This window comes from Filobasidium floriforme (assembly GCF_021052385.1).
Source record: "Filobasidium floriforme strain CBS 6241 chromosome Unknown HD553scaffold_28, whole genome shotgun sequence".
Taxonomy (NCBI): domain Eukaryota; kingdom Fungi; phylum Basidiomycota; class Tremellomycetes; order Filobasidiales; family Filobasidiaceae; genus Filobasidium; species Filobasidium floriforme.
The window spans coordinates 353,086-378,038 of record NW_025763649.1 but is presented as its reverse complement, the minus strand read 5'-3'; the positions used below and the strand labels follow the sequence as shown (position 1 = coordinate 378,038).

General features: G+C 52.6%; 9 protein-coding genes across 9 annotated transcripts; 2 read left to right on the top strand and 7 right to left on the bottom strand.

Annotated features, from left to right (window-relative positions):
- Nucleotides 1-2,512: 2,512 nt before the first annotated feature.
- On the bottom strand, nucleotides 2,513-3,898 carry HD553DRAFT_346236 (uncharacterized protein; the record flags this gene model as incomplete). The annotated part of the gene is made up of 2 exons (XM_046183179.1): nucleotides 2,513-3,082; nucleotides 3,158-3,898. The coding sequence occupies 2 exons, from the start codon at nucleotides 3,896-3,898 to the stop codon at nucleotides 2,513-2,515; spliced, it is 1,311 nt and encodes a 436-aa protein (XP_046032884.1).
- Nucleotides 3,899-4,986: 1,088 nt separating this feature from the next.
- HD553DRAFT_353127 (uncharacterized protein) lies at nucleotides 4,987-6,994 on the top strand (the record flags this gene model as incomplete). Its single annotated transcript, XM_046183747.1, has 3 exons — nucleotides 4,987-5,190; nucleotides 5,264-5,954; nucleotides 6,051-6,994. 3 exons carry the CDS (start codon nucleotides 4,987-4,989, stop codon nucleotides 6,992-6,994), a joined length of 1,839 nt encoding a protein of 612 aa, XP_046032883.1.
- A 64-nt stretch (nucleotides 6,995-7,058) lies between these two features.
- On the bottom strand, nucleotides 7,059-8,721 carry HD553DRAFT_148268 (DnaJ domain-containing protein). Its single transcript, XM_046176721.1, has 4 exons — nucleotides 8,427-8,721; nucleotides 8,316-8,337; nucleotides 8,091-8,236; nucleotides 7,059-8,022 (listed from the first exon to the last, which is right to left on the bottom strand). The coding sequence occupies exons 1-4, from the start codon at nucleotides 8,559-8,561 to the stop codon at nucleotides 7,123-7,125; spliced, it is 1,203 nt and encodes a 400-aa protein (XP_046032882.1). The 5' UTR covers nucleotides 8,562-8,721; the 3' UTR covers nucleotides 7,059-7,122.
- Nucleotides 8,722-9,064: 343 nt separating this feature from the next.
- On the bottom strand, nucleotides 9,065-10,188 carry HD553DRAFT_278019 (Der1-like family-domain-containing protein; the record flags this gene model as incomplete). The annotated part of the gene is made up of 7 exons (XM_046178023.1): nucleotides 9,065-9,196; nucleotides 9,266-9,350; nucleotides 9,423-9,538; nucleotides 9,599-9,692; nucleotides 9,753-9,826; nucleotides 9,899-9,964; nucleotides 10,045-10,188. 7 exons carry the CDS (start codon nucleotides 10,186-10,188, stop codon nucleotides 9,065-9,067), a joined length of 711 nt encoding a protein of 236 aa, XP_046032881.1.
- Nucleotides 10,189-10,304: 116 nt separating this feature from the next.
- HD553DRAFT_319882 (ribosomal protein L15e) lies at nucleotides 10,305-12,214 on the bottom strand. The gene is made up of 5 exons (XM_046181083.1): nucleotides 12,075-12,214; nucleotides 11,428-11,502; nucleotides 11,196-11,350; nucleotides 10,950-11,124; nucleotides 10,305-10,879 (listed from the first exon to the last, which is right to left on the bottom strand). Coding segments are annotated over exons 1-5 (600 nt in total). The 5' UTR covers nucleotides 12,077-12,214; the 3' UTR covers nucleotides 10,305-10,686.
- Nucleotides 12,215-15,147: 2,933 nt separating this feature from the next.
- HD553DRAFT_301529 (putative vacuolar protein sorting protein of the Sec1p/Munc-18 family,VpsB) lies at nucleotides 15,148-18,289 on the top strand. Its single transcript, XM_046178663.1, has 12 exons — nucleotides 15,148-15,498; nucleotides 15,564-15,640; nucleotides 15,703-15,857; nucleotides 15,918-15,997; nucleotides 16,064-16,153; nucleotides 16,218-16,376; nucleotides 16,440-16,521; nucleotides 16,581-16,705; nucleotides 16,773-17,102; nucleotides 17,166-17,324; nucleotides 17,386-17,493; nucleotides 17,559-18,289. The coding sequence occupies exons 1-12, from the start codon at nucleotides 15,409-15,411 to the stop codon at nucleotides 18,189-18,191; spliced, it is 2,088 nt and encodes a 695-aa protein (XP_046032879.1). The 5' UTR covers nucleotides 15,148-15,408; the 3' UTR covers nucleotides 18,192-18,289.
- Nucleotides 18,290-19,186, bottom strand: HD553DRAFT_319877 (uncharacterized protein). Its single transcript, XM_046181082.1, has 5 exons — nucleotides 18,958-19,186; nucleotides 18,830-18,851; nucleotides 18,684-18,764; nucleotides 18,521-18,540; nucleotides 18,290-18,453 (listed from the first exon to the last, which is right to left on the bottom strand). Exons 1-5 carry the CDS (start codon nucleotides 19,099-19,101, stop codon nucleotides 18,400-18,402), a joined length of 321 nt encoding a protein of 106 aa, XP_046032878.1. The 5' UTR covers nucleotides 19,102-19,186; the 3' UTR covers nucleotides 18,290-18,399.
- A 456-nt stretch (nucleotides 19,187-19,642) lies between these two features.
- On the bottom strand, nucleotides 19,643-20,699 carry HD553DRAFT_346229 (DUF1275 domain protein; the record flags this gene model as incomplete). The annotated part of the gene is made up of 3 exons (XM_046183178.1): nucleotides 19,643-19,760; nucleotides 19,869-20,562; nucleotides 20,636-20,699. 3 exons carry the CDS (start codon nucleotides 20,697-20,699, stop codon nucleotides 19,643-19,645), a joined length of 876 nt encoding a protein of 291 aa, XP_046032877.1.
- Nucleotides 20,700-21,556: 857 nt separating this feature from the next.
- HD553DRAFT_148208 (ribosomal protein L4/L1 family-domain-containing protein) lies at nucleotides 21,557-23,479 on the bottom strand. Its single transcript, XM_046176720.1, has 7 exons — nucleotides 23,278-23,479; nucleotides 22,965-23,172; nucleotides 22,783-22,880; nucleotides 22,603-22,701; nucleotides 22,404-22,512; nucleotides 21,829-22,313; nucleotides 21,557-21,774 (listed from the first exon to the last, which is right to left on the bottom strand). The coding sequence occupies exons 1-7, from the start codon at nucleotides 23,314-23,316 to the stop codon at nucleotides 21,679-21,681; spliced, it is 1,134 nt and encodes a 377-aa protein (XP_046032876.1). The 5' UTR covers nucleotides 23,317-23,479; the 3' UTR covers nucleotides 21,557-21,678.
- Nucleotides 23,480-24,953: the final 1,474 nt, after the last annotated feature.

Here is a 24,953-nt window from a genome sequence, read left to right as displayed (position 1 = left end):
CCACCGGGACGTCGGGGCGACGTCCAACATAGAGGGGGGGATGATGTCACAGGGCGTGACCGAACGGCAGCATGGGATCGACGCGCATCTAGGTCATCGGCCCGGATCGGGCGACACCCAGCGGATCCGCACGAAGTCAACAAAAGGAAACCGCGACTTCGTGTGTTCGACCGTCTATTGTTCGCCTAAAAGAGTGACCGACGGACGATAGCCTTTTGTTCTCGAACAAAGAAGACAAGCACGAAGTCGGGCGAACTCGGTAAACAATAGCGGATTCGGTGCGAGCAACGCGAGTACGTAGTTAGCATATAACGGAGCGCGAATCGTAGAGAAGTCGTGCGAGTCTGTTGTACTTCTATACGATTCAAGCGCAGTTATTACATTCGACATACGCCTATACCTTAGTTATACTACGGAGACGTACTAGGAGAGGTTACACTATCACCGACGAACTCACTATCGTTAGTACAGTGTCGCGACTTCACACGAACTCGAGAAAGACCGTGAGACATCGTAGTCACGTGATCCGACTTCGCTTGCATCTAGAAACCTGTGACTCGCCACGTAGTCGCGACGGAAGTAAATACGCGGAAGCAACCCCTTAGACGATTTTCGAGGACGCCCGTAACATATATACCTTCCTCACTGGCTGAGCAGACGCGACGTGTTTTTTTCTTTGTTTTGATGGAGTCATACGCGTCGACGTGGCTGTTGTTGTTGTTTGATGAACAGGAACAATCCAAAGGACCCTCTTCTCGAAGTCTCTGCGTTTTCTGCGTTGGAACTGAAGAGGTCCTTTGGTGATATTGATGGCAACAGCGTCGTCAAGCAGCGACGATCAAGGGATGAAACGGTCGCTCAAACGCGCGTCGGGTGCAAATACGGAGGCAAATAGGTCCTTGACGTCATCTCAATTTCCATCTGCGATTTGACGACAAGCATATCGTTGTTGTCGTCGATACATGCGTTGTTGTGCTCAGCCGAATTCTGCAGACTTCGGCACAAGGTCACCCTGCAACATGTCAGATAACTCGAGTAGAGATAGGGACTTTGTTGTCCAATTTATCAGCCTCGTGTTGCTGTGCAATCGACAGCAACGAAACCAGAAACAAAAACCTTCACGAACACGGCTGGCCTACTCCACATCCAGGTTCTCTGGACAAATGAGATTGATGGAGGCTCTTAATAACCGAGCACGATGCATGAATGCGTTTGGCATGAGTCCTTCTGCCATGCGACTGCTCGCGAGCAAACTTGGAACAGCTGGGAGGTCGTTGGCGACACAACGCGTGGGCTCGCAAGAAACGTTGGCCATCGCTCTGCATGCATTGAGGCATGGCACAGGTCACCGGCAGACAGGCTTAGAGTTCAACAGAAGCTTGGCAGCGGTGTCCAGGTGAGTGAGTAAATTTGTACGAATTCGGTCGAGTTCGGCTGAATGTGCATCATGTGTTCTCAATCTTTCAGGTGAGCCGAGATGAGGGTCGTAACCGAATTCGGCCGAATTCGGCTGATCATTTCATTAATAGAGCTGTTGATGTCACGGTGACTGCCCTCGCCACCGACCCATTCTACAGCGAGATGGTGCGCTTTCCTCGTCCAAACCAATTGCCTCATCATAAATTCGCCCGGAGCAGGAAGCTCGGGGCATTTCAACAGGCTTGCGGCGCTATCGATGGCACCCTCATCACTGCGCATCCTCCAAGCCATAGAGAGGGTAATTTCCGAGATCGCAAAGGTGGTCTCTCATGGAACGTCCTCGGTATATGCGATTTAGATCGTCGGCTTTGTTACGTGAACGCTGGCTGGGAAGGTCCTGAGCCGGATATCAGCATCTGGTACGATTGTCTTCGCCACGAAGACATTCCAATTCCGCAAGGGTATTATCTACTCGGAGATGCAGGATTCACTCTTCGATGCCAGGTACTCACGCCCTACAATGGGACAGCATACCACCTTGCCGCATGGAAGCGATCCAGACGACAGCCAGCGACTAGGGAGGAGGTGTACAATCACCAACATTCCAGTCTCCGCATGCCCATTGAACAGGTTTGGGGTATCATGAAAGCGAGGTTCAAGGCATTGCGAGCCGGAACGTACTATGCCCCGGCTAAGCAAGTGCAAGTCATCTATGCACTTTGCGCACTGCAGAACTTCATGTCTGACAACAAAGACGACTGCGAGCCAGTACCAGACGATCAGGATCTTCTCTCTGGGGTAGGGTTGGATCCAGACGAACCCGTTGCCCGGAGGGAAAGGAACGATCCAGATGCTCGCAGTGATCCTATGGTTGCACTGCGAGAAAAGATTGCGGATGACAACTTCGCTCGATGGGAGGTCATTCCTGCCACCCAACCGGAATGAGTGCAAGAGGGCTGCCGAATTGGGCAGAATTCGTAGGTGAGCACATTCGCAAGTGTCTAGCTCCTAGCTCTCATTTGACAGACGTTTCATTGATACACCGAATTCGGCAGAATTCGGGAGCACTGTGATTAACTACAAACACAAAAACTCAGCCCTGTAGATCTTCCAAGACTGCTTGTAGCAACTCCCGGCGGTCTTCTTCGGATTGATGGGCATAAGACTCGGCCAGCGTACGGTCTTTGGCGAGACGGAGGCGAAGTTTCCGAGCGTCGACCACGCTGATTTCCATGGCTGCGATATCCTCCTTGAGCAAAGCGGAACCACGAGTCAAGATCTGCGAAGTTGCTTGCTGAGTGACTGATGCCAGCTGTTCAACAAACGTCTTGCCAAGGGAAGCAAAGTCGGGCTGATCCTCATCGCGTCGGCGATTGCTCATCGAAGCAATTGATCCAGCGGAAGACGATCCACCCCTGCCCCGGCTCTTGCTGCTGTGGGGACGTTGGGGAGTACCCTGCGGCTGACTGTTTGCTTCACCTTCGCTGGCCGACTCTTCCGCCTCTCCGGCAGGAGGTTCGGGTTGGGAAGGGATCGGAGCTCCACCCTGGAAGGCAAAATCACCCGTAGCTCCATGACCTTCACGGATGATCTTCCACTTGGGGTAGAGCCGCCATCCATTGTCTCGCAGACGTCTGATTTGAGACACGGTTGGGGTCCCGACCTGTGTGACGATGTTTGAACGGGATCAGCTTGTGTTGCCGAATTCTGCAGAATTCGGCTGCGATCTTCAGCTCACCCAGTGCTTGACGTAGTCTTCGAACGCCTCGTCATCAACAAGGGGACGATGCAGCTGGTGATCCCAACCCCAGCCCGACCTCTTCCTCATCCGCTCGAGAGGCTTGTAGAATTCTGCCGTCAAGATTCCTGTCTTGTTCTTAACTTTGATACCATCCAATCTCCCATTGGGCGTGGGGTCGGTTCGAGCGTCCATCGCTTCATTGATCAGGTTGGCAATCTTGGAGAATACGGGCATGCCCATGGTGACCTTGTTGCGTGTGACCTTCACCTCCGCAACAAGGAGGTCGGCAAGGAGATCCTCCATCCACTCATACCAGCGAACGTTCTGGTTGGCAGGAGGGTTGCCAGGAGCAGAGGTAGGAGTTGCAGCCTGGGCCGGAGGGATAGCAGGAGCGGCGGGCAGGCTAGGTAAAGCGTTGATCGAAGTCAAGAGGGGAGAGTCCAATGGACTCATGTCCCGAGTTCCGCCGAATTCGGCAGTCTGCGGGTGTCCTTGGGTGCTTGGAGCCACCAAGGTGCCTGCAGGGCCTGCGAGGTAACCTCGAGGACCTTCGCCGATTGGTGAAGGGTACGGATACTGGCCGTGGTGATGATTCGGATGAGGGAGAGGTTGCTGAAACGTCCTCAGATCAGACAGAGAGGCGTAGTACTCCCTCTCGTGCTGACTCCAATCCCGTTGCACATGTTGTTGCTGTTGCTGCTGCTGCTGCTGATGGGGATGGTGATGGTATTCAGACATGGTTGATGATCCGCTCAACGATTCAAATTCGGCATAGCGATCATAGACAGTAGTACAACATAGTATCTGGAGTTGATCAGGTCGGTGCCAAATTCTGCAGAATTCGGCAGTCTGCAGTCGACCGTCGACCGCTCTCCGCCACGTGCGTCAAAAAAGCGGCTCGATAGGGGCTAGAATGTTTGCTAGCACAGATTGTTGCAGATAGTTTTACGGCATAGTAGCAGGATAGAACTCGAGATCACCCCAGATTGTCGGGGATTTCGGTGAATTCCGGCAGATTTTATGAGATGGCTGGTCCGATGGGCTATACCATTGCAAATTCGCTTCCGCAACCATCTATCTTTTAGCTAGCTAGAACTGACGATCGGGCCCTCAAGCTTGAAGACGACTGGAAGATTTTCAGCAGGTTGCGTCCGAGAGGACCGACCCGAAGCGACTTTGACGAGACTTGCCGTAAACCAGACTCGGGAAGTATTGTCGAGACGAAGGGATTGGCTGAGCAGGAATCACACAGTCGCGATCGTTGTGTGCGCGATAACTGCGCGATAGCTTTGGGATTCAGTCTGCAGCTCGAAGCAGGCTGGAGTTCAGCAATGTTACCGCCTGTGATTGACGGCATGATTAATTGACTAGGCCACCCATCTACTACCATCGATACTGGCCATGTCAACGTTCGACCTATTCCGACCGCGGCATGCTTTTCCTTGCAACTCACACGACCTCGACTGGACGAACAAAATCTGGACGCTGGACGAGGTGATCGCGCATGAAACGTTGGTCGTCCGACCTCCCATCGTGTTTGAGCGCTAAAATTACTTCCGAGCCGAAGACCGAGTAGGGGTTGCAGGAGCGGAAGAGGGAGCGATGCCGAACACGGGGGCGCGGCTGATCGGAAGCAAATATGAATGGTTGGCGTTTCTGATCGACGAACGTTCGTGTCGCACGAGCAAGGCAATTCAAGTAGAGCACGAGCTCGAATTGTTCGTTCAGGATAATATCATGCATTTAGTGGGCTGATCAATTAATGTCATCTCCTCAACCTTGAACCCTTCAAAGTACCCAGGTCAAATCCACATCACCCTGTAAACATGGACCGCAAACGCTCCTCGGCGCACTCGAGCGGCAACGGCTCGTCCAAACCCTTGTCCCGCGAAGCACTACGCAAGGCCAATCACTCCTTGATCGAACGACGTCGGCGCGAAAAGATCAACCACGCCTTTTCAGAGTTGAGGGGGATGGTACCTGGACTGGGAGGGGGTGGGGAGGGGATGAAGGGAGAATTCAAGCTGGAGGTGAGTGGCAGCGAACTCGCAGGCGATGAGATTCAGACGAGATACGGATCTGACCGCTAGTTGCGCTTTGCAGGTATTGGAGAAGACGGTGGAGCATATGAGGGCTCTGATGAACAGGCTAGACTTCTTGGAATCCCAGACCTCACGAAAGACCTCACACCAAGTGGAAGAAGCGAAACCGGGGAGGAAACGTAAACGTTTGGCCTCTAGCCCGACCACTACGACGACTTCTTCTAGTTCCAACCCGGTGGTTGTGTCCGGTAGATCCCGCCAAGCGATGTCCAAGACGAATGGCCACTCTACCCGACAAATCCTGAAGGAAGAGAAGCTTAATGAGGAAACTTCCGAGTCGTCCGATGAAGAACCACTCGTCGGTCGGTTTCTACCCAAGAACGACGAAACAAAAACGGAACTACGGGCTGCCGCGCTGCCTCTTCCTATCTCAACCCGATCGAACATAACTACCACCTCGCCTATTCCTCCCAACATCATCAACACCCAAAGCCACACCCACGATCATAACCACAACCCTACTCATACCCGAACCCATCACACCCCGGTCTCCTTTCACCTCCCCTTATCCCGGATCCTGAACCCCTCTTCCCCTAAACGACAACCCAAACCCCTTTCGCTGAGTACATTCAACTCGCCCACGCCGAGCAGGACCGACTCGGAAGCGACCGTCCTTGAAGAAGGGTTACCTAGTCCGGGAAGCGATAGTGGATTGGGGCTGGGGATGGTTGATGGGATTGCGGTGCGAATGGGTATGTGCCGCCGAGAGGTATCCTGCGCAAGAGCGAAAGCGAGTATAGCTGCTTGACAGATACTGATATCAGTGTGATATTTTGTTTTCTTAATAGATACTATACACGACGATCGGATGATCGTGGACGCGGCTAGAGGTGATGGTGATCAACCCACCCCGATCTCTTCCCTCGCTCTCGGACACCACCAGCAAACTTTCCAATACAATCAGAACCAGTTCCAATCGAGCACCTCCCGCTACCCATTTCCCGCCTCTGCCACCCTCTCCACGTCGTCCACTACCGATCGCAACAAAAAAGACCTCTTCCTCTCCACTTCGACGGAGATGTCCCCCCTCTCTCCATTCATCATCGGCACTTCTTCCTCCTACTCGTCTTCATTGTCACGATCGAAATCCAACGACAACCCAAACCGAAGGTCCCCTCCCTCGCATACTGGGCATATTTTCCTACCCGAACCCAGCCCATTATTGACCCCGATGATCCAAAGACAATCCCTCACCGGGTTGTTCGAGCTGGATCCCCTCTCTCTCCCACTCGCACTCGATAGGGGGTCTTCGGCGGAGGACGAGGGCGACAACGATATCAACGCCAACGTCCTGCCTGACCACGCTCACCACGCAGCTACCGGTCGTCCGTCTACCCAAGTCGACGAACAAGAAGCAGCCAACATCTTGCTAGCCCTCTCTTCGCCTGAGAGTATGGCTCCTACGCCCTGGCATTCGGCCAGCAAGGGGGCTAGTCCGCCTAGCGGGTTCAACCTGGACGTCGTTGAAGAGCAAGGCTCTATTGAAGCGGAGGAGGGGATGACGATGAAGGTGGACACGGACAAGAATATGGATATGGACGGCAATATGGATGTAGAAAGGAAAGAGGGAGACGTCCATCTGGTAAATGTGCCGAGGACGAGCAGCGTAACGAGCAGTGCTAGGGGCGGGAGGTTGGCCAAGAGCGCCCGGGATTTCTTGAACTTGCGGGACGATGCTTTCGGGTTCGCCTTGACGCACGTCGGATGCGCTAGCAAAAAGCGTCATCCCTGAACGGCGGAAAGCGAAATGCGGGATATTATAGATGTGGGTTGTAACAATATGAACGGAACAGACGTACAAAAGCGACCGATATCGTCGCCAACGAAATGAACATGATCATTCCCCGATTTCGCAATGCGCTACGCAGCTGCCGTCTCCTCGGCCTCTTCCTGTTCCCTGATTTGCCTTTCCAGCTTCTCCCTCTCCTGTTGACGCATCCGGAACAAGATCCCGCTCTCAAAATCGTCTGCTGCACGACGTTCTCGTTGCTCTTCTTGTTGTTTTCGTTTCGATTCAGGTGTTGGGAAAGAGGACGGGACGCTAGGGAAGGACGAGGTGGTAGTCGATGGGAAGGAGGAGGTGAACGTGCTGGATATCTTGGGTGGTGCGGCTGTTGGCGGTTTAGTATCACTTGCTGCAGGCTTCTTGCCGGTTGATCCCAAACTGTCGACCCAGGCTGGCGCCTCGCCGTCCTTTTTCCCGGCAAACTTGACTTTGGTGCCGGGAACCAATGGCCTCGACTTTTCCGCTCCCTCGACCTCCAGATGATCCTTCCAGCAAGCCCAACATCCGTCCATATTCGTCCTCCTGAACTCGACGGCGTATCGAGGCCCTTTGGCCTTTTTGCTCTTTTTCGGTTTAGCTTCGGAAGGTCCGGCTTGCGGCAAGAGGTCGATGTTCTCCAACGGACCATACCTCGCCGACAAGGCTGACCGGAGCGAGTCGGTGGTGCTTGTCAATCCGGTAGAATCGGCCAGGGGGAATTGCATCATCAGGGTCAACTCGAGCGAGTTCTCGGGCATGACCACAGCGCCCTTGTTGTTCCCTCCGTTCATAGATCCAGTCGCCCGTTCGAGCTCTCGTATCCGCTGTTTTTCTTCCTCCACAGCCTGTAATCTCGCCGCCTCGGCGGCCCTAGCGGCGTCTTCACGCATCTTTCGTCCGATCTCTTGAACCGATTGTTCAGCCGAAGCGTCGGCGTGAGCTCGAGCGAGATCTAGTTTAGCTCGTTTTGCTTCTTCTTCGCGGGCTTGCAAAGCCTAGATTGTCGACATAATCAATCAGCCGTGGCACAACAGATCAAGATCCGCAGACGATTATGACTTACCTCCACCATCGTCCGTCGTTTCTTCTCCATCCCAGCCGTCTTTTCCTTCTTCCGCTTTTCCTCCTCTATCCGGCCGTTCAGAAACGACCTCTTGGAGGGGTCCGTCAAAAGATTCACAGCGAGGGAGATGGAGAAGAATTGTTTCGCTGCAAGACCGACGAGGTGGATTCGGACAGGTCAGCTCGCTAGTCCCCCCAAAACGATATTTGCAGGCTAGAGACTCGCCTGCTTTCTCATCGTTAGGAAACTGCTCGACCAGGAACGACGTCAGATTCAGGAGATCAGCTAAGCTATCAAAATCTCTCCGAGCTTCTCTCGCACCAACTCATGACTGACCCTATCCGGATGACATCTCAAACTGAGACTACGATAAGCCGACCTGATCTGCTTTTCGGTTGCGTCTACGGGAACGCCCAGAACCTCATACGGGTCGCCCAAAGCGAGCTCTTCTTCGGAGAGTAAGGGTGCCATTTTGAATCGAGCCCAAGGTTGATCCTGTCGGGTGACCGCTCGTGGGGGATGTACTACGTACTGACGAATCCAATGGCAAGACAGTTGTATTATTGTTGAAGATGTTTTATCGTTACCTTTACAGGGGTAGCCCTGATTACGAGGCGATCGCGACCAATCACGTGACCTCGATTCAATGGGACTTGTTGCATCACCGTAGGTAGGATCGTGCTCATCATTACGAGATCAAGCATTTCGGGAAAACGATAGGAGAAGAGAGATGTTGTTGTTTGGAGCCACCTCGAAGGCTCAGCATCGCGCACCGCTCTTCAAGTACCCAAGCGATCTCAATGCGATGCAAAATGCTTAAAGCCCTATATATCGTTCGAGTGATACAGTAAATGTCGTTGTCATCGTCTTCGTCATCTTCCCGCCTCCTGCTCTCTCAACTCGCCCATCAGACGTTTCCTAGTTCGCGCAAAACGTGAGCAATAGATATATTCCCACCGTTCTGAACTTCAGACTTACATCCACCGCGGTGCCTTGATCGGACCCTCAACGTTTCCCTTTTCCACCTTGCTCGCGCCCGGGTACCACATTTCGCGAGGCCAAACATCCATCAGAAAGTAATATATGTGACCTGCGACTGCCCCAACCTTTGGATTCGATGTATGCTCATGTAAGTGTCAGCGCGCGATGAAGGTAAGCTGATGGCGATTACTTACCGCATCCCCCATGCACGCGTCCCAACCTCCGTACATAAAGTACGAGAATCCCATCAAGAAGTAAGGAAGGTGCGGGGCGGTGATACTACGTAGACACATTTGGTCGTAAGAAACCCTCCAGACCACAAAGGGACTCGTCCGTACCCAAAAGACTCACTTGACCAACCCCAAGATATTCAGCCTCTGCGACGGATTCCTCCTCGACCAGATGTATACCAAAGAAAAGGCTAATGAAGCCGACAAGAACGGTAATGTCAAAAGTGGAGATATCACCTAGTCTCCAAAACGAGGGTTAGCCAGTCAGTGCCGAAAGCCGGACCTAACTTGACTTACGAGCAGGATGCTAGCGTTAAAGATCAGCAGACAAAGGTAATCCGCTTTTTTGCCGGCAAAGTTGTTTTCCTCTAATAGTCTCGAATACCTCATGCTGTTATACCAAAATGGTCAATAAAGCCGCGAGACCAGGAGAAACCAGCTGTGAGCTCACATAAAGAACAGATGAAAGGCTAGATCCAGGGTGACCGGTCCGAAGTATAGGAAAGCCGTCACCAGTCGCCAGGGCTGTTAAGACCAGCGATTCCATCAAGTATTCAGTCGAAGAGTAGCGGGAAAATAGCGTATGTAAACACCCACTTGATGGTTCTGGAAAGCCGACTTGTACGAAAAGTAGAGCTGCAGCGGTGCGACGTATTTACATTGCTACATTCACTCAAGCACCTCATCTGATCAGCCTCCACCATGCAACTTTCGTCTACGAAACTCCTATGACCCGAACTCACTACCGCCATACTGATAGCCACGCTACCGATGATCCAAGCTCGGGTGACAGGAGGAATCTCCATGATCCACTGTTGCAGACCGGGAATATTGGCATTCCCGCGAACGCCTCCGGCAGCTGCAGCTCCCGGCTGTATCGCCGCCATGATCCCAGAAAGTCAAAGAAATGGCTAGATCCGACACTGTCACGAAGAGTCCAATTTGATTCTAGCTTTATTGACCTATGGCGAAGGGTGATCGATGATAAATAGGTACAATCGACTTGAAAGGGTCACGAGCAGCGAGCAGCGAGCAGCTAATGACCATCAACGATGATGTGGAGGTTCGCAGGGTGACGTGATCGGAAGCAAATGCGTCGATCACTTCCCAGTCCAAAGTATCATTCACTGCTTAAAATGCAGCCCGCAACCATCACTGCACCACGACATGTAACGCAAGACCGCAAATGCTAGAGCCAGAATCGATTCATCGTTCGAATCCCGACATGATGGACTAGGCGTAAAGTAGACAACCAATCCAACCCGATCCCACACCAACCCCATCGTATCGACCTCCTTTCCCGTCTGCCCTCCCGGTGATCCTCGTGACAGCCAGCGAGAGACGGTTCCAGAAACCCATCGACAGAGCCAGACCGTGCGATACGTTTATCGGTATCGTCGGAGGGAGAGGGTGTTGTGCCTCTTCCAGGTGGCGTAGTTGTGGTTGTGCTTGTGGCCCTTTCCGAGACCCCTGTTCCTCTTTCCCTCGGCGGTGAGACCACGAGCCTCCCTGTGCTTGTGAACGGGGTTGGCGATCCAGTTGATTCGGGCATCTCGTCGGATGGCCTTGTGCTGGGGGCTATAGACACAAGTAGAATGACTTAGCACTTCGACCTCGATTTCAAGTCGACAGTCCACGCAGAACTCACTCGACGAGGATGACCTCGTAGTACTTGTAGACTCCGTCCTGGTTGATCCAGTAAGAGTTCAAGACCCTCAAGTTGGCGCATCGTCGACCGACTCGCTCCTCGGCGGTGGCCTGGAGACCTCGCTGGAACTTGAGGTGGTTGATACCCTGCCTAACGGGCTTACCGTAGGTAGCACCTGCGATCGATCATCAGAATCCCGTGAGCAGCCGGACTTCGGAACGCCATATCACCGAAATCGTGACTCACCCTTGGGAGCGGGCCTCTTCCTGTTTCCCCTCCTGACCCTGATTCGGTAGATGACGAATCCCTGCTTGGCCTTGTATCCCAACCTCCTGGCCTTGTCGGGCCTCGAGGGCCTAGAAGCCCTGTGGATAACAGGCAGCTGCCTGTACTCCCAGCATCTGTGATGCGACGAAGGACCGGGTTGGGTCAGCCGAAGAGTCCGCGTATACCTTGTTGGACCTAATAGACAACGTACCGGACACGTTGCAAGAACAACATGACGTCGCTCTGCTTCTTGTGGTACAACTCGGCAATGTACTTGTAGGCACCCCTGTTGAAGATAAAAGTTGAACAATCGATCAGATTCGGTTGCAGCTCATCTTGAGGCCAGAAGAGCGGATCACTGGAACGCAGGGGTGGCGTCGGTAGTAGCGTGGTCAAGGTTCGATTTTGGTTGAGTCGTAGGTGATAGTTCGCGCAACGTTTGATATGCGCTGAAGCATCGGAATCTAGCGTGTAGGAAATGACGGATGTTGCGTATACCGCTTCCCGGGTCCCTTGTCGGCAATGCATATCCAAACGATACGAGCAACGGGAGATTGGGGGAGATACTTCAACCGAGCTGGCTTTGCAACTCCAACCCCGTCGAGTTTCCCCCAACCTCCTCGCGCAATTGTTCATGCGTCTTTCTCGTTCCATCTTTCAGTAATTCAGTCTCCCAGCTCCTTCACGCGATCCGGATAGCCAGTATCGCCATATCCTATATGGCCTAGCTGCCGTAGCATCCATCGATTGTCGGTGCTGATCCTGATCCATGTGCCCTTCCGAACCTTTGACCCGCTACTACCAGCCGTTTCCCCTGCGTTTGACGATCCGCTCCTGATCCTGCACAACGATACGCACATCTTGAATGATCTCTACCGTCCTATCTTTTTTGGGTGGGTTGTCGAGGGTGGTGGATAACAGCCAGAACGAGATCAGCCTTCACGCTAACACCAAGGTTGTCGACCTCTTTCGGGACATCAACAGGAGGGTTTGCGAACACGAGCCTGCGCAGAGTCCACGGACAATTGCGGGGTGAGGCTCAATCGAGACCTCGGACTCGAAGTTCACCGAGAGGGGATTGATGCTCACTCGCGCGCGAGGGGTTGCGCCTTGCAGAAGCGCGACTTCGGCGATTAAGAGAGCAAGCGCGACGGTGTTCAGGAGGGTTTCGATGGAATCGAGACGTTCTACTCGATCACAATCGAGCTGTTCGACTGCCTGATATTATGGACCGGGAGATCACTCGAAGTATGCTGGCTATTTATTGACATCGAGGTTGTCGAGTCGCTTTCTCGCGTCTACTGCCGAATCGACTGACACGGCTAGGATGAGCTGTCCTGCCGCTCACGAAACAGACAGACATCGAGCCGAATATCCTAGGGGTATTCGACGATGCTCATCGTGGGCATACCGTATTACCTTCTTCTTGTTATCGTTCATACATTTGTTCTCTAGCTCGTTCCGCCAATCACTCCGCAACTCCCGTTCCCTACAGACACCGCCCCAATGATGTCGGGCATTCAGTTCCTTCCATAAGAACACATAGAGGTCGGATGTCTGAGCTGCGAATTTCAGAGCTGATTAGAGCCATCTTTAAGCCACATTATTGGCGGCCCACCGCTTATCAAGAGAAAGAATTGGGGAACCGGGTGATTCATTTACCCAACGATTTGCCCGATCGCGTTAAGGACGCTTGGCGCGACGTCGCTAGGCAGGTGGAACACTTGATATCCCCTACTACAAACCCGCCTGATCTATACGAGAGGTGAGACAAGCAAGTTTGCCGTTATGGACATCGAAGGTGAGCTCTTGCTTCCCACTGATCATGAATGATCAACCTGCGTCGACACTTAGATCCGGCACTGAGCCTGATGGAACGCTTTCTGAAACACGCGCGCGGCTCGCCGGAACAGCATGCACATGCCACGACGACAACTCGAGCTCTTACGACGTGAGCCAGATACTCGAACAGTGCAACCGGGTGATAACTTATCACCCTATAAGTATCTTTCCATCTTGAGCAATGCATATGCGACGATATGGCTGCCGAGAGTATGCATAAAATCGAGGCGGTCATCCTTTCTCAGACTAACGTTCCTACACGCTTCGTACACGCTGGGAGCTGTTTCGCTTCGGCAAAGTTACTAATGCATCGCCTTTCGCAGGTATCGCGATACCAGACAGCTACATCCACAAGAAAAGAATGATAGCCCTGTCGAGGTCGTCTTGTCGAAATCCTAGCAAAGCTTTACATATCAAATGCGAACGGCGGTTACTGATCCTTGAGGGATGAGAAGCGTTTAGTATTCACCGACGTCCCACAAGATCTTGCATGTCGACGGAAGGTCAACCGTACATCAACAACGGGTTTCGAGAACGTTTCAAGCATTGATCGTCCTTCGTGGCGGTCTTTGCATCCAAACACGAGTTGTCATGACTAAAAGTCCCGGAAGATTGCCTAGCACCTGTTCCCATGAGCGCGTTGAAGCAGGGACGTAGTCCTTCCAGGCCATAAACTCTCGCACTTGTGGCGCATCCAGCAGATACTCCGATCATGAGCAAGACCAGGAGACGAATCGAATATGCTATCTTTCGCATTTGCTATGCAGTGATGGATAGTATTAATATGGTGGCAGCACGCAAAAGTGGCTGATCCTGCCAATCACCGCTACCAGCCACAAATTCTCAGTCTCTTCCTACTCGGTACGTAAGGCGTACCAGACGCATCTTTCCATCATTCGATAGAAAATGAAACGATCCTGCACTCTTCCGACCTATCCAAAACTAGCTCTATATCCACACAGTGTACCTTTGGCACCATATCCGCCTTACTCATATGTACATTCCTCTTGGGCATATCGAGGCATGTAAGGATCGATGGGCCTGCGTCCTTACATCTCGCTATCTTCGGCGCAGAATTTTCCGCAACGTCTTTCTGTGCACCCTCGCCTGTCAACATCAACATATGAATGACGTCGTAAGACCACGTGGATGGATCGTCAGTCATAACTTACTCCATCAGCCCAGTAATTATCTCCTTCGCTTTGACGCTTTCCTTTGCCTCGACACTGTTCTTTGCCTTGACGCTTCCCTTGGCTTTGACGCTTCTCTCCGCTTTGATGCTTTCCTTCGTTTTGATCCCTTCCTCCGCTGCCGTTCGTATGAACGTGGTAATCAGCTGAGAGAGGCGTGGCTGTGATGGGCGATGGAAATGAAGCGTGTTTACCTTTTTGTAAAATCGAGACGATTTCAATGAGACTAGGATGGTTACAACAAGATCGATGCGTGACGGAAGGGACCGATCGCGGGGTACCGATCGTGGCCCCGAAAATGGCGGCGATCGTGATCGATGTTGAGCCCATTCCTCACAAATTAGTCCATTCAAGTAAGTATCCTTTTTTTTGGCTATGAGAATTGGTGATAGCGTTCAACCTTTGTTGAGACGATGTCGGCGGCACTCTCGGCCTGAACAGGTCCGGTCATTTGCGATGAATTTCGAGCGGCAAGGATAACGACTTTTGCGTTCTGTTCGATCAAATCAGAGGTGAACCATGACCTATCTGCTCCTTATCGGGTGTACCAGGGTATTTGAGCGCATCACCTGGAAATTGCGTAAGGACATCCCAGAGGAAGAACGGTCTCCCTAAACAGATACTGACGAGTAGAGACAGAAGCTTGGTTGCGAGTCTCCATGAGTTGTTCTATCCTGATCGCCTTGATCACAATTCATGTATACAAATGGAAATATCGTCCGTTGCGACTCGTCGACACAACTGAAACCATCCACGTCCGGCGCTGGTTGTAAGATCCGCGGGCGCGACACGCGCGATAGTCACCACCGGCCGAGATCCCGAGAGCGAAGGTGATGACGACTTGCGATATGGGACAACATCTCGACTTGAACAGCCGATAACCTCACAATCTAAACATTCTCGCGCATATAGACGATACGCATAGGGATAGCAGAAAGCAAAGGTCATCAGATCATCAGTCGTTTCGTGCATCTATCTGATCTTGCTCAATCGTCCTAGTCTGTCAGGCGGCTCGGGAAGCGGGTCAACCGTAACAAACAAAACAACAGGTCAACTCGTAGCCCACACCCGGCAAATCGTGCTTGAGATAAGCCGATAGCTTTTGTGGGATCGAGAAACCCAATCGTCTGGAGGGAATCTACAGATATTTCTCTGCCAAGATGGACGCGCTCAAAGCTGTACAGACGTATATTATCAAGATGCTGGACGAAGTCAGCGGGATGAAGGTGCTGCTCATGGATGCTCATACGGTAGGAATCGCTGGTCTCATTCCCTCCGACTTAAGCCAGTGCTAATATATTTGGTACAAGGATAGACTCCAATCGTATCACTGGCCATGACGCAGACCGACCTGTTGCAGCACGAAGTCTACCTGATCGACCGGATAGACAAGCAAGTTCACGTCGAGATGCTATTACCTTCGCTACGCAGTTCTGACCTGCCGCCCTTAATAGCCCGAACCGCCAAGCTCTACCGCATCTTTCTTGCATCTCCTTCCTTCGGCCATGTAGAGAGAGCATTGAAGCTGTCAAGCGGGAGCTGGCCGGGAACGATGTTGCACCGGGCGGACCGCCGCATGATGGGCCGAGATACGGGGGATACTGGTTATGTGAGTCGATGTTAAGTTCCGCTCTAGAGCGCCCTTGACTAACGCAAGATGCCATTACAGACTTCTCCAGCGTTCTAACAAAAGGCCAGATCGAGGATATGGCAACAGCGGACGAGTTCGAGGTGGTCAAGGAGGTTCAGGTAAGGACTATTCTCCAGCAATGAACCGCGGGGACGAGCTGATATCCTGTAATCCGGGACGAATAGGAATACTTTGCGGACTATCTTCCACATTACCCGAGTCTCGTAACAATGAGTGCGGCATTGCTTGCGGACGGGATCGACGATCCACCAAATGTACGTCTGACAGTGCGATTCAGGTCCGCTCGTATTCTGGCTGACTTCCGCTTCGACTCGCTAGCCTCCTATCTATCTACCTCAACCCCTATCAATACCTCCACCGACTCTCACACACCACACTCAGACTGTCCTCTCCCTCCTCCTGAGCCTGAAGAAAAAGCCGGTGATACGGTGGGAGAAGATGAGTTCAGGGGGAAAGAAGCTGGCTCAGGAGGTGAATGTAAGTAGGCTTCCTTTCCGGTCCCCATATCGGTGGATCACTGACGATCGGCAATGATGTTAGGCTGCCATGAACCAACCGCCATATCGAGAACTCTTTGGATTCCGACCTACCACCGGCTCTTCGCCTTTGTTGCTGATATTAGGTAACTCAACTCGCCTGGTCCCCCTAGTATCACGCTTACTCATACCGAACTGGTTGCAGATCGAAGGAACGATCCCGTCACCCCTCTTCTGACACAATGGACTTATCAAGCGATGGTTCATGAGCTAGTCGGCATTCACAACGGTCGGGTGACCATCGATTCCGAATCCCGGACGGATCTGAAGGTACGTCGTTGCTATACGAGAGCGAAAAGGTAAATCGGAGGCTGATATCTCGTCTCATTGCACACAGGACCTGGTGCTTTCATCAGCATCAGATCCCTTTTACGCCGATCAGCTCTTCTCCAACTTTGGTGATCTTGGTGCAGCTCTTTCTTCCTACGTCCAGTCATACCAATCGAAAACGCAAGCGATAACGAATCCGCAGTCGATCGAGACGCTGGCAGATATGCGACGCTTTGTCGAAGAGTACCCCGAGTTTAAGAAGCTGGGCGGCAACGTGTCCAAGCACGTCGCTTTGGTCGGCGAGTTGAGCAAGATTACCGAGAGGGACGATTTGTTGGCCATCAGCGAAGTGGAACAAAGCTTGGCGAGTAATGAGAGTCACGCGGCGGATCTCAAGGTGAGTTCATCAATGTAATAAGAAGTTTTTTGCGGCTTAACCTAAGCAAAAATTGGGCTATAGAGCGTCTTGGAACTCCTATCTTCACCCAAAACGCCTAACAGCAATAAGCTGCGGCTGGCTATCCTTTATGCGTTGAGATACCAAAAGTTTTCAGGCAATTCAATCGCGGGAGTGGTGGACTCCTTGATCCAGAATGGAGTCTCGGCGGACAGAGCACGAGTGAGTCCGCGATTGTTCTCGATCAATCGCGCTGGAGCCTGACTGTACCCTTCACAAACAGCTTGTCTACGTCATGCTCAATATGGCAGGGGCGGATCAACGGCAAGACGACCTTTTCATGAACGAGAACATCTTTTCCAGAGGGAAAAGCGCGCTCAAGGGGTTAAAGGTATGCTGGCACCGGATATGCATGTCTGACAGACTCTGCCCCAGCTAATACCATCGACTCTATAGGGAGTCGAAAATGTATACACCCAACATACTCCACACCTTTGTCAGACCTTAGATCTTTTGCTAAAGGGACGGCTAAGGGAGACGAGTTACCCGTTTGTTGAAGGCGACGAGCACGCCAGGACCCAGCGCCCGCAGGACATCATCATCTTCATGCTCGGAGGGACGACGTACGAGGAGTCACGAGCGGTCGCCCTGCTCAATCAGCAACTGGCGGGACAGGCCAGGATACTACTCGCTGGTACGAGTGTACACAACTCGAAATCGTTCTTGGACATGATGGGCGACTCTGCTCTACACCACTCTCCCAGTGTCTATGCAGCACCTAGCGGTGTCGCAAACGCGACGTCACTCGCCAGTAATCCTGGTTCAACACCTCAGGAAGCCGCAGCTAGCTCGAGCGTAGCACCACCGAATAACACTTCGGGCATCAACTTGCGTGCGGGAGGGTACGAGATCTCGGTTGGCGGTGCGGCTGGTTCAGGCCTGTATCGAGCGAGTGGAACCAATTCGAACGAAATCGGAGCGAGTTTCCAGATAGACGGCTTGCGAGATGGAGCGAGGAACTTCTTTGGTAATCTCAGGGAGAGGGTGGGCGAGACGGTGCAGCGAGTAGGATCGCCGAGAGCGGAGTGAGCCGGGAGAGTGGCCTGGTATCCCTGTAGTCTTGCCCTTTCGACTTTCGAGATTCTTCTTGTATACCCGCTTTTTCGTTCGGTTGTACTGCATACCCACTTTGAGCCGCATCTGATCGATATAAAAGCGCCGTCCCGCCTCGTCTCCCGTCTGATACAAGACTTCCTCTCCTTCGTCTGAATACACCATACATCCAACTCGACACCGTTTAGTGAGAAGAAGAGGAAGCAGTCTTCCTGAACGAGTTGGGGAGCATTCGGAGCTGTATAGAATAGCGGGGGGAATGTTAGTATTTGGCCGTACCAGATACCTTTAATAGAGCAGCTTACATCGGAACCGTCCTTGTAGACTGTGACGGATAGGTATATACCGACCGGTCGAGCACGATAGCAAGCGGATACAATGTAGCCGAACAGCATGGATTGTTGTGTATGCATTAGCAGATCGTCCCGAATATACAATCTTGGTGACCTTGAGCTGAAGCTGACTTACGTTGACGGGCAAGAGCGTAACCTCCACCGACACAAGCGGCAACGACACAAACCAGCATGGGGTAGAGTTCGACGGGGATGTCTATAGATCGTCCATACAATACATCAGCTTGGGGATTGTTACGAATCCGCTAGGTATCAACTCACCCTTCAAACCGAATCGGAAAGCCTGAGGAATATCATCCAAAACAAACACCAATGCCGCACATTCCCGATTAGCTCATTTTCGATCGCCAGCACCATCAAAATAGGACCAGACGAAGAGTTCGACGCACCAACTTGGCCTTGTCGTCGGTCCTGTTACCGGCGTTGTCGTTCAACCATCGCCTAGCGACCATCTGGTTGGCAGAGACCTGGACCCGGGCGGCACGGGGGGTGGCACGGAGACCGACTCGGGCGACGTTGATAGCAGGGAACATTGTGCTTTTTGTTCGGACTAGGAATGAATTAGGAGAGTAGCGAGTGTGATTCGTGTAGAGTGAGCTGTACGTGTTTGAGATGGCAGGCGGAGTCGATATATCTCTGGAAGCTTGGAGGTCAGCAGTACTCGAACCGACTTGCCTGTTGGCTCGGCCCCCCCCCCCCTGATTCCCCGGAACCGAGCGCTACACGATTCCACCAAAGTCGCGCTTCTGCTTGTCCCCGCGGGGTTGGAGCGTTCCGATCAAGTGTTTCACCCCGTCTCGAAGAGCGTCGCTAGACTACTGACATCGGCACCTAGCCTCATGGTCGTTACTAGGATCTCGTAGGTTTATACTTAACGAGTACTTCAAATCAGCTGCATCTCGCGTCCGGGCTTGTGCCGCTCGTTCCTCATCAAGATCAGATGCAGATGATGGTTCCCCTTGGGATGCATATTGTCGTGTTACAAATCGGCCGCTGACCGTACTGCTTACAACCTACTAGTTCACTAACATTCCATATCTATTCCCTCTCATCGCACAACCCAGATTGTGCACGCTATACCGTATCTTCTCCGGGCAAGACCGCCATCTGGACCGTCGTCAACGCTTTCAGGCAGGTCGCCAGAATCAGAACAGAAGTCGCTCCACCTGTATACCTGTGCATATACGCTCCACTGTATGGTACGAGAAACGGGTTGAAGAAGAGGAAACGCGATGTCAGAATTTGGGTCGGATGGGATTGGGCGGAGCCAAGTATGGTTCAAATCGAGACCAGGACTCACATCAAACTCCCACCCATCAGACACGTGATATAGATCGCCCTCCTGTTCCTACTCTTCACGCACCCTCCCGCCGTCCACTTCTTGTACAAAGCCTTGTCGGTAGCGAACTCGATGAACGGGCTGGTAAGCATAGCCGTGGGCACCTCTTGAACCCCGCTCGTCTTTGCCATGGCCACCTGAAACCCGGCCGAAGAGGCTAAGAGGAGGAGTGTGATCCATTGACTTGCGCGGTGGGTGGATTCGAGGATATGGATGGAAGGGGAAGAGAGGATGGTCACCAGGAGGAGGATGACGAGTTGTACGAGATTGCTCATCAACAACCACCCTCTGTTCCGGTTGCCCATCCAGTTTCCCAGTTTGCCAGCTACGAGCCCGCAAAATAGAAAGCCTCCCAGAGAAGCTGCGGTATTGTGGAGTTCCACCGGAGCGGCATTGGCAGCGGCGAGCGTGAGGAGGATGGCATTCCCCGTCTGGTTCGAAGCAAAGACGTTGAACGAGGAAAACGTGGATGCGTCCAGAAGTCCCGTAGTGAGCGTGACGATGAGTAGTGGGATGAGGAGGTTGTCCGAGGGAATAGTTTGGCGGAAGAATGGGATATGGGGCCGGTGGGAGACTGAATCGTCGGGATGGCAGGTTCCCTTTGGTTCTTCGTCCGGCTGGCAAGTGGGGTTTGTTGACGTCCGCGTGCCCACGTCTGAATGAGAGACGACATGGATATCAAATCAGTCAGAGAACCAGCTCTATACTTTTGAGTAGCGTATACTGACCATCAATTCTGTGGCTGGAAGCCGATGACTCTGCGTCCCGTTCGACATCTTGTACGTAGACCATCGTTGTCGAAAGATCGATCTCGGATGACTGCTTGATCGCGCGAGAGTTGTTCATTTCCCTTCGAGTATTGAGGTATTTCGAGATTTATGGAGATGTGGTCCGCTGGCCGCTGGTGATATCTTTCAAACTCCTGATAATGGCAGAACGACATCCTTACATCTCCACGACGTAGTACCCTCGAGTCTTCCCCCATGATTGATTGCTCTCGGCGCTGTCGGCTTGTCCTCGAGGCGACATTTCCTAATAACGATCGATCTTGCTCTTGATCCCATGATCAACCCGAGTAGCTCCACCTGTTATTCCTGTTTTGACTGACTGTGCCGAGACTATCGGTCTGCGCGGAAAGAGGGGAGGAGGGAGGGTGAGGGTGTGTCCATCGTTCCGAATATCGAGAAGATTACGAATTGAAACCCTTCCCCCCCCCTTTCGGATGAAGCCGTGTATCCCGAACCCACGTTGATCGAATTTTGCTTCCGCGCAGTTCAACCATCTACGAATCATTCCCTCGCTTGTCTCGCGTAAATCTCCTCGCAGCATAATCATGAAACGCCGAAGGGGGAAGCAGAGTCTTTGAGGCACAGATACAGGCCTCGGGCGGCATGGGACACTCGAAACATACACACTCGATCCTTTCTTGTCTACCCTTCTTTCATCATGGCTCTACTTGGGTCGCTCAAGCAGAATGGCTTGACCTATACATCGCTACCAATGATCGCAAGACCGAAGTTGATGAACACTTTGCTCGAGGTCTGCAGGTGTGCTCGAGCTCAGACGGGACAACGAGTCTGGCACATCACTGAGGAGGTGCTCCCCCTTGACCGATAACTTTACTGTTCATGAGTGGACCAGGCTTTGATGGGATACTCTGGAATGGCATGTGCTTCTTCACGATTGTCACATAAAGCTCTCACCCGAATATATGCTGAGACTCTGATCATGCATAAAGTATATCGTATCGTACAAAGTGCTTGTCTCCCGTTCAAGCAACCGGTCGGTTCTCGATACCAGCAGCCTCGGTCTGAACCTCTGACCCAGCCAGACCCGCGCCCTCCGTCTCGCCACTCTCAAGCTCGACCTCCCCTTCCTCCCCGATCCACCCCTCGCCCGCCCGTTCTCCCAACCACTCGACCGCTCTGACGTCCAGCACGACCCACTTTCTCCTCAAGACCTCGTACGCCTCGACCTCTTCCACAGGGATGACCTCGACCTTGGGCACATTGTTCACACACCGGGCCATATTGATCAAGTCACTGTATTCCTTTTCCGTCGTTGGAGGTCCAGCGATGAAGAGGATGGACAGCTCGTCCGGATGTCCGAATCGGACCTGTCGACTCGTATCGGCGTTCACGGCCTGCTCGTCGGCTTCTCCGACCTGTTCCTCCTCTTCAGCTTCGTACATCGAATCCTTTACGCCAGCCTTGTCATCGGCCAGAGCCGCGACGGCGTTTCTCGTCCTCTTCCACTGAGCCTCGCCTAGATCGTTGACGATCCTCAACAGTCCGCTGGAGAGCTTGGATGAGAGGGCGACGTGTAGTCCAAGTTGGCGGACTTTTCGGGGCAACAGCTGGGTGAAATCTCGAGGATGAGGACCGTGGATCGTTCCTCCTCCTCGACCTGCATGCGATACGAAGCTCACAAGGTCAGCGTCGAAGTGTTGTGATATCGAGGATGGAATCGTCTTCAGATCGTGTCAATCGAACTTACGGGTTCCACTCCCAGCGCTACCCGCACGAGCCTTTCCGGTACCCTTTTGCCTGTACAGTTTTCGTCCAGAGTACGCTACCTCTGCTCGAGTCTTGCTCGATCCCGCGCCCTATCGAAAAATCGACGTCACGTCCTCATGTCAGTGTACTGCAAGATCTGGCGAGCTTTACCGGAGCGAATGAGGGCGCGAAGGACTCACCTGTCGAAGGTTGGCGAGGTAGTAAACGGAACATCTGTGCAGGATATCTCGCCTCAACGGTTGCGCGAAGACGGTCGGAGGGAGGGGAACGGCGAGTTCCTTTTTAACAGGCGAACCCAGATAGTTTCATCTGGTCAGCACGAAATACGTCTCCGTCCATCGAAACTACCTCTGGCTCACCTCCGGGCTGGGGAGGGTCGGGTTGGGCGAGGCGAGCGAGGAGATAGGGAGGTAGCTGATAGGTTTGGACAACAGCGAGTTTGTTTCTCCTGAAAGACCTGCGAGAGGGTCAATCGGCATAGATGAGAAGTCGTCAGCTTTGATTCCTTGCTAATGAAAACAGCGCAACATGAGAAACCCACCATCCTCGCTCTCCAACATTTTCAATACGCTATCCGTCACGTCCACATCCCCACCAGGAAAGACCGGCTGCGCAGTGAGACCTTCAACTCCTCCTACAACGCCTTCTGAGAGCGGCTCGGGCGTTGAAGTTGACGTCGAGGTGGATGCGGCAGGATAGGGTGCTTGGGTAGCCAGAGTCCTGGAGATGAATCTAGGTGTTCGAGAGAGCTGTTCCGATGGCAACAAGGTAACAGTGTACGTGTTAGCCCACAGCATAGGATCTCTCGGATAAGGAGATGGTATGGAGGAAGGTGAAAGATGGGAAAGACTTACCCTGACGGCCGGAGCGAATACGGATCGGACAAAGCTCATTTTTCCCTCCCTTTTGGTCTAGTCTTCGGGCTTGTGAAAAGTTGTACCGATCGGGCTTCCTGATTGAGTTTCGGGAAAGCAACGAGACCGAACCGATAGTGATTGGTATGAATTCTAAGACAAGCGGTGAAGCGGACAGCTAGCAGACTGAAGAAGGATCAAGTCAACGTGATGATCGTGATATCTAGAAGACTAGATGGTCGTCGACTTTGTGTGGTCAAAGTTCAGGGGAAACCCATGGAACGCGCAAAGTCTTAGCTCAAGTCTCTCCCTCTTCCTCGTACGGTGACGACTGCAGCAGCGAGCAAGTGCAGTTCCTCGATCATCATCGCAGTGTCCACCCGTCATGTCCATGGCTGACGATTGAGAGAGAAGAGATCTCCTTAGCATTTCTATCCACGGGCAGGTTTCACTTGGTGAGCAGGGCCAACAATCCCTGTCTTCGATATACCTTGTCGCTGAAATTCCTCGTTACAAATTTCGTTCCGCAGAAAACCTGGGATGATCTCCTGTTCGAGACATTCTCTTTCCTGAATAATATCCAAGACTCTAGCTTTTTCGATACTTCGATATCTTTTCGGTTCACGTTCAGCTGGACAATCACCACACGTGCACACCTTTCCGCTCCAGCTAGATTTCAGTTAGCGGACCGCGAAACGACGGAACGCCTACTTGACAATCTCTGCCTCCTTTTTCGCCAAAATCCATGTCCGACGCTGGAAACCATTCTGAACATAGACAAGATAGAATTGTAGGCTCAACAGTAATAGGCGACGGCGACAAACCCGACGCAGCCAGACCTCGACACGCTCTCCCCCTGCCTCCTCATTCCGTGCGCTCGACATTATCGAACAAGACCCTCCCTACACCCCCTAGCCTTCCAGCTCGACCGTCAGCTGCTCTCAGGCTTGATCCTGCCGCTCTCCGGTTACCCACCTCGTCTTCTGCCGGTTCTCGACGATCAGGAACCTCGAACTTCCGACCAAGATCACGATCGAGGACGCCTGAACGGTATCGGGACAGGTCTTACCTACCCCCACCTCCGGCTCGCCGATACACCGGTCGACGTTCCCCTTCCCCTCCACCACCATCTTCAGCTACCTCGAATCGACGAGCAGTAGAGCCGAGAGAAAGAGATAGAGACAGGGAGAGCCGTCTGAGGGAACTTGATCAGGAGCTCGATAGCTATAGACAAGGCGACGGGTCGAAATCTTCACCCCAACCCCAGTCTAGGTCGGACAGTCGATACAGCAGAGCCGAACAGGAAGAGTCGAGATATAAAAGAGGTCGAGATACATATCCTCGATCGGAAAGATACCCCGAATCTAGCCGCCGAGAATCTCCTCTTCGTTCGGGATCACGCGGACCTAGAACATATCGCGCATACTCTCCTAGCCCAGTAAGAAGAAGAAGGTCTCCTTCACCTGCACCTAGGAGAGGTCAAGAGGATCGCATCTATCAGAAAAGGAGAGCGATATCAAGATCGAAATCTAGATCAAGGTCAAGATCCCCGCTCACCCCGCCTCTGCCTTCATTGACATCTGCATCGACGTCTGGGAACACCACTGCGACTCTTAGTCTTCACGAGAGAATTTTTGGTACCGCTACCAACAGCAACAACAACAAAAACGGAGTAT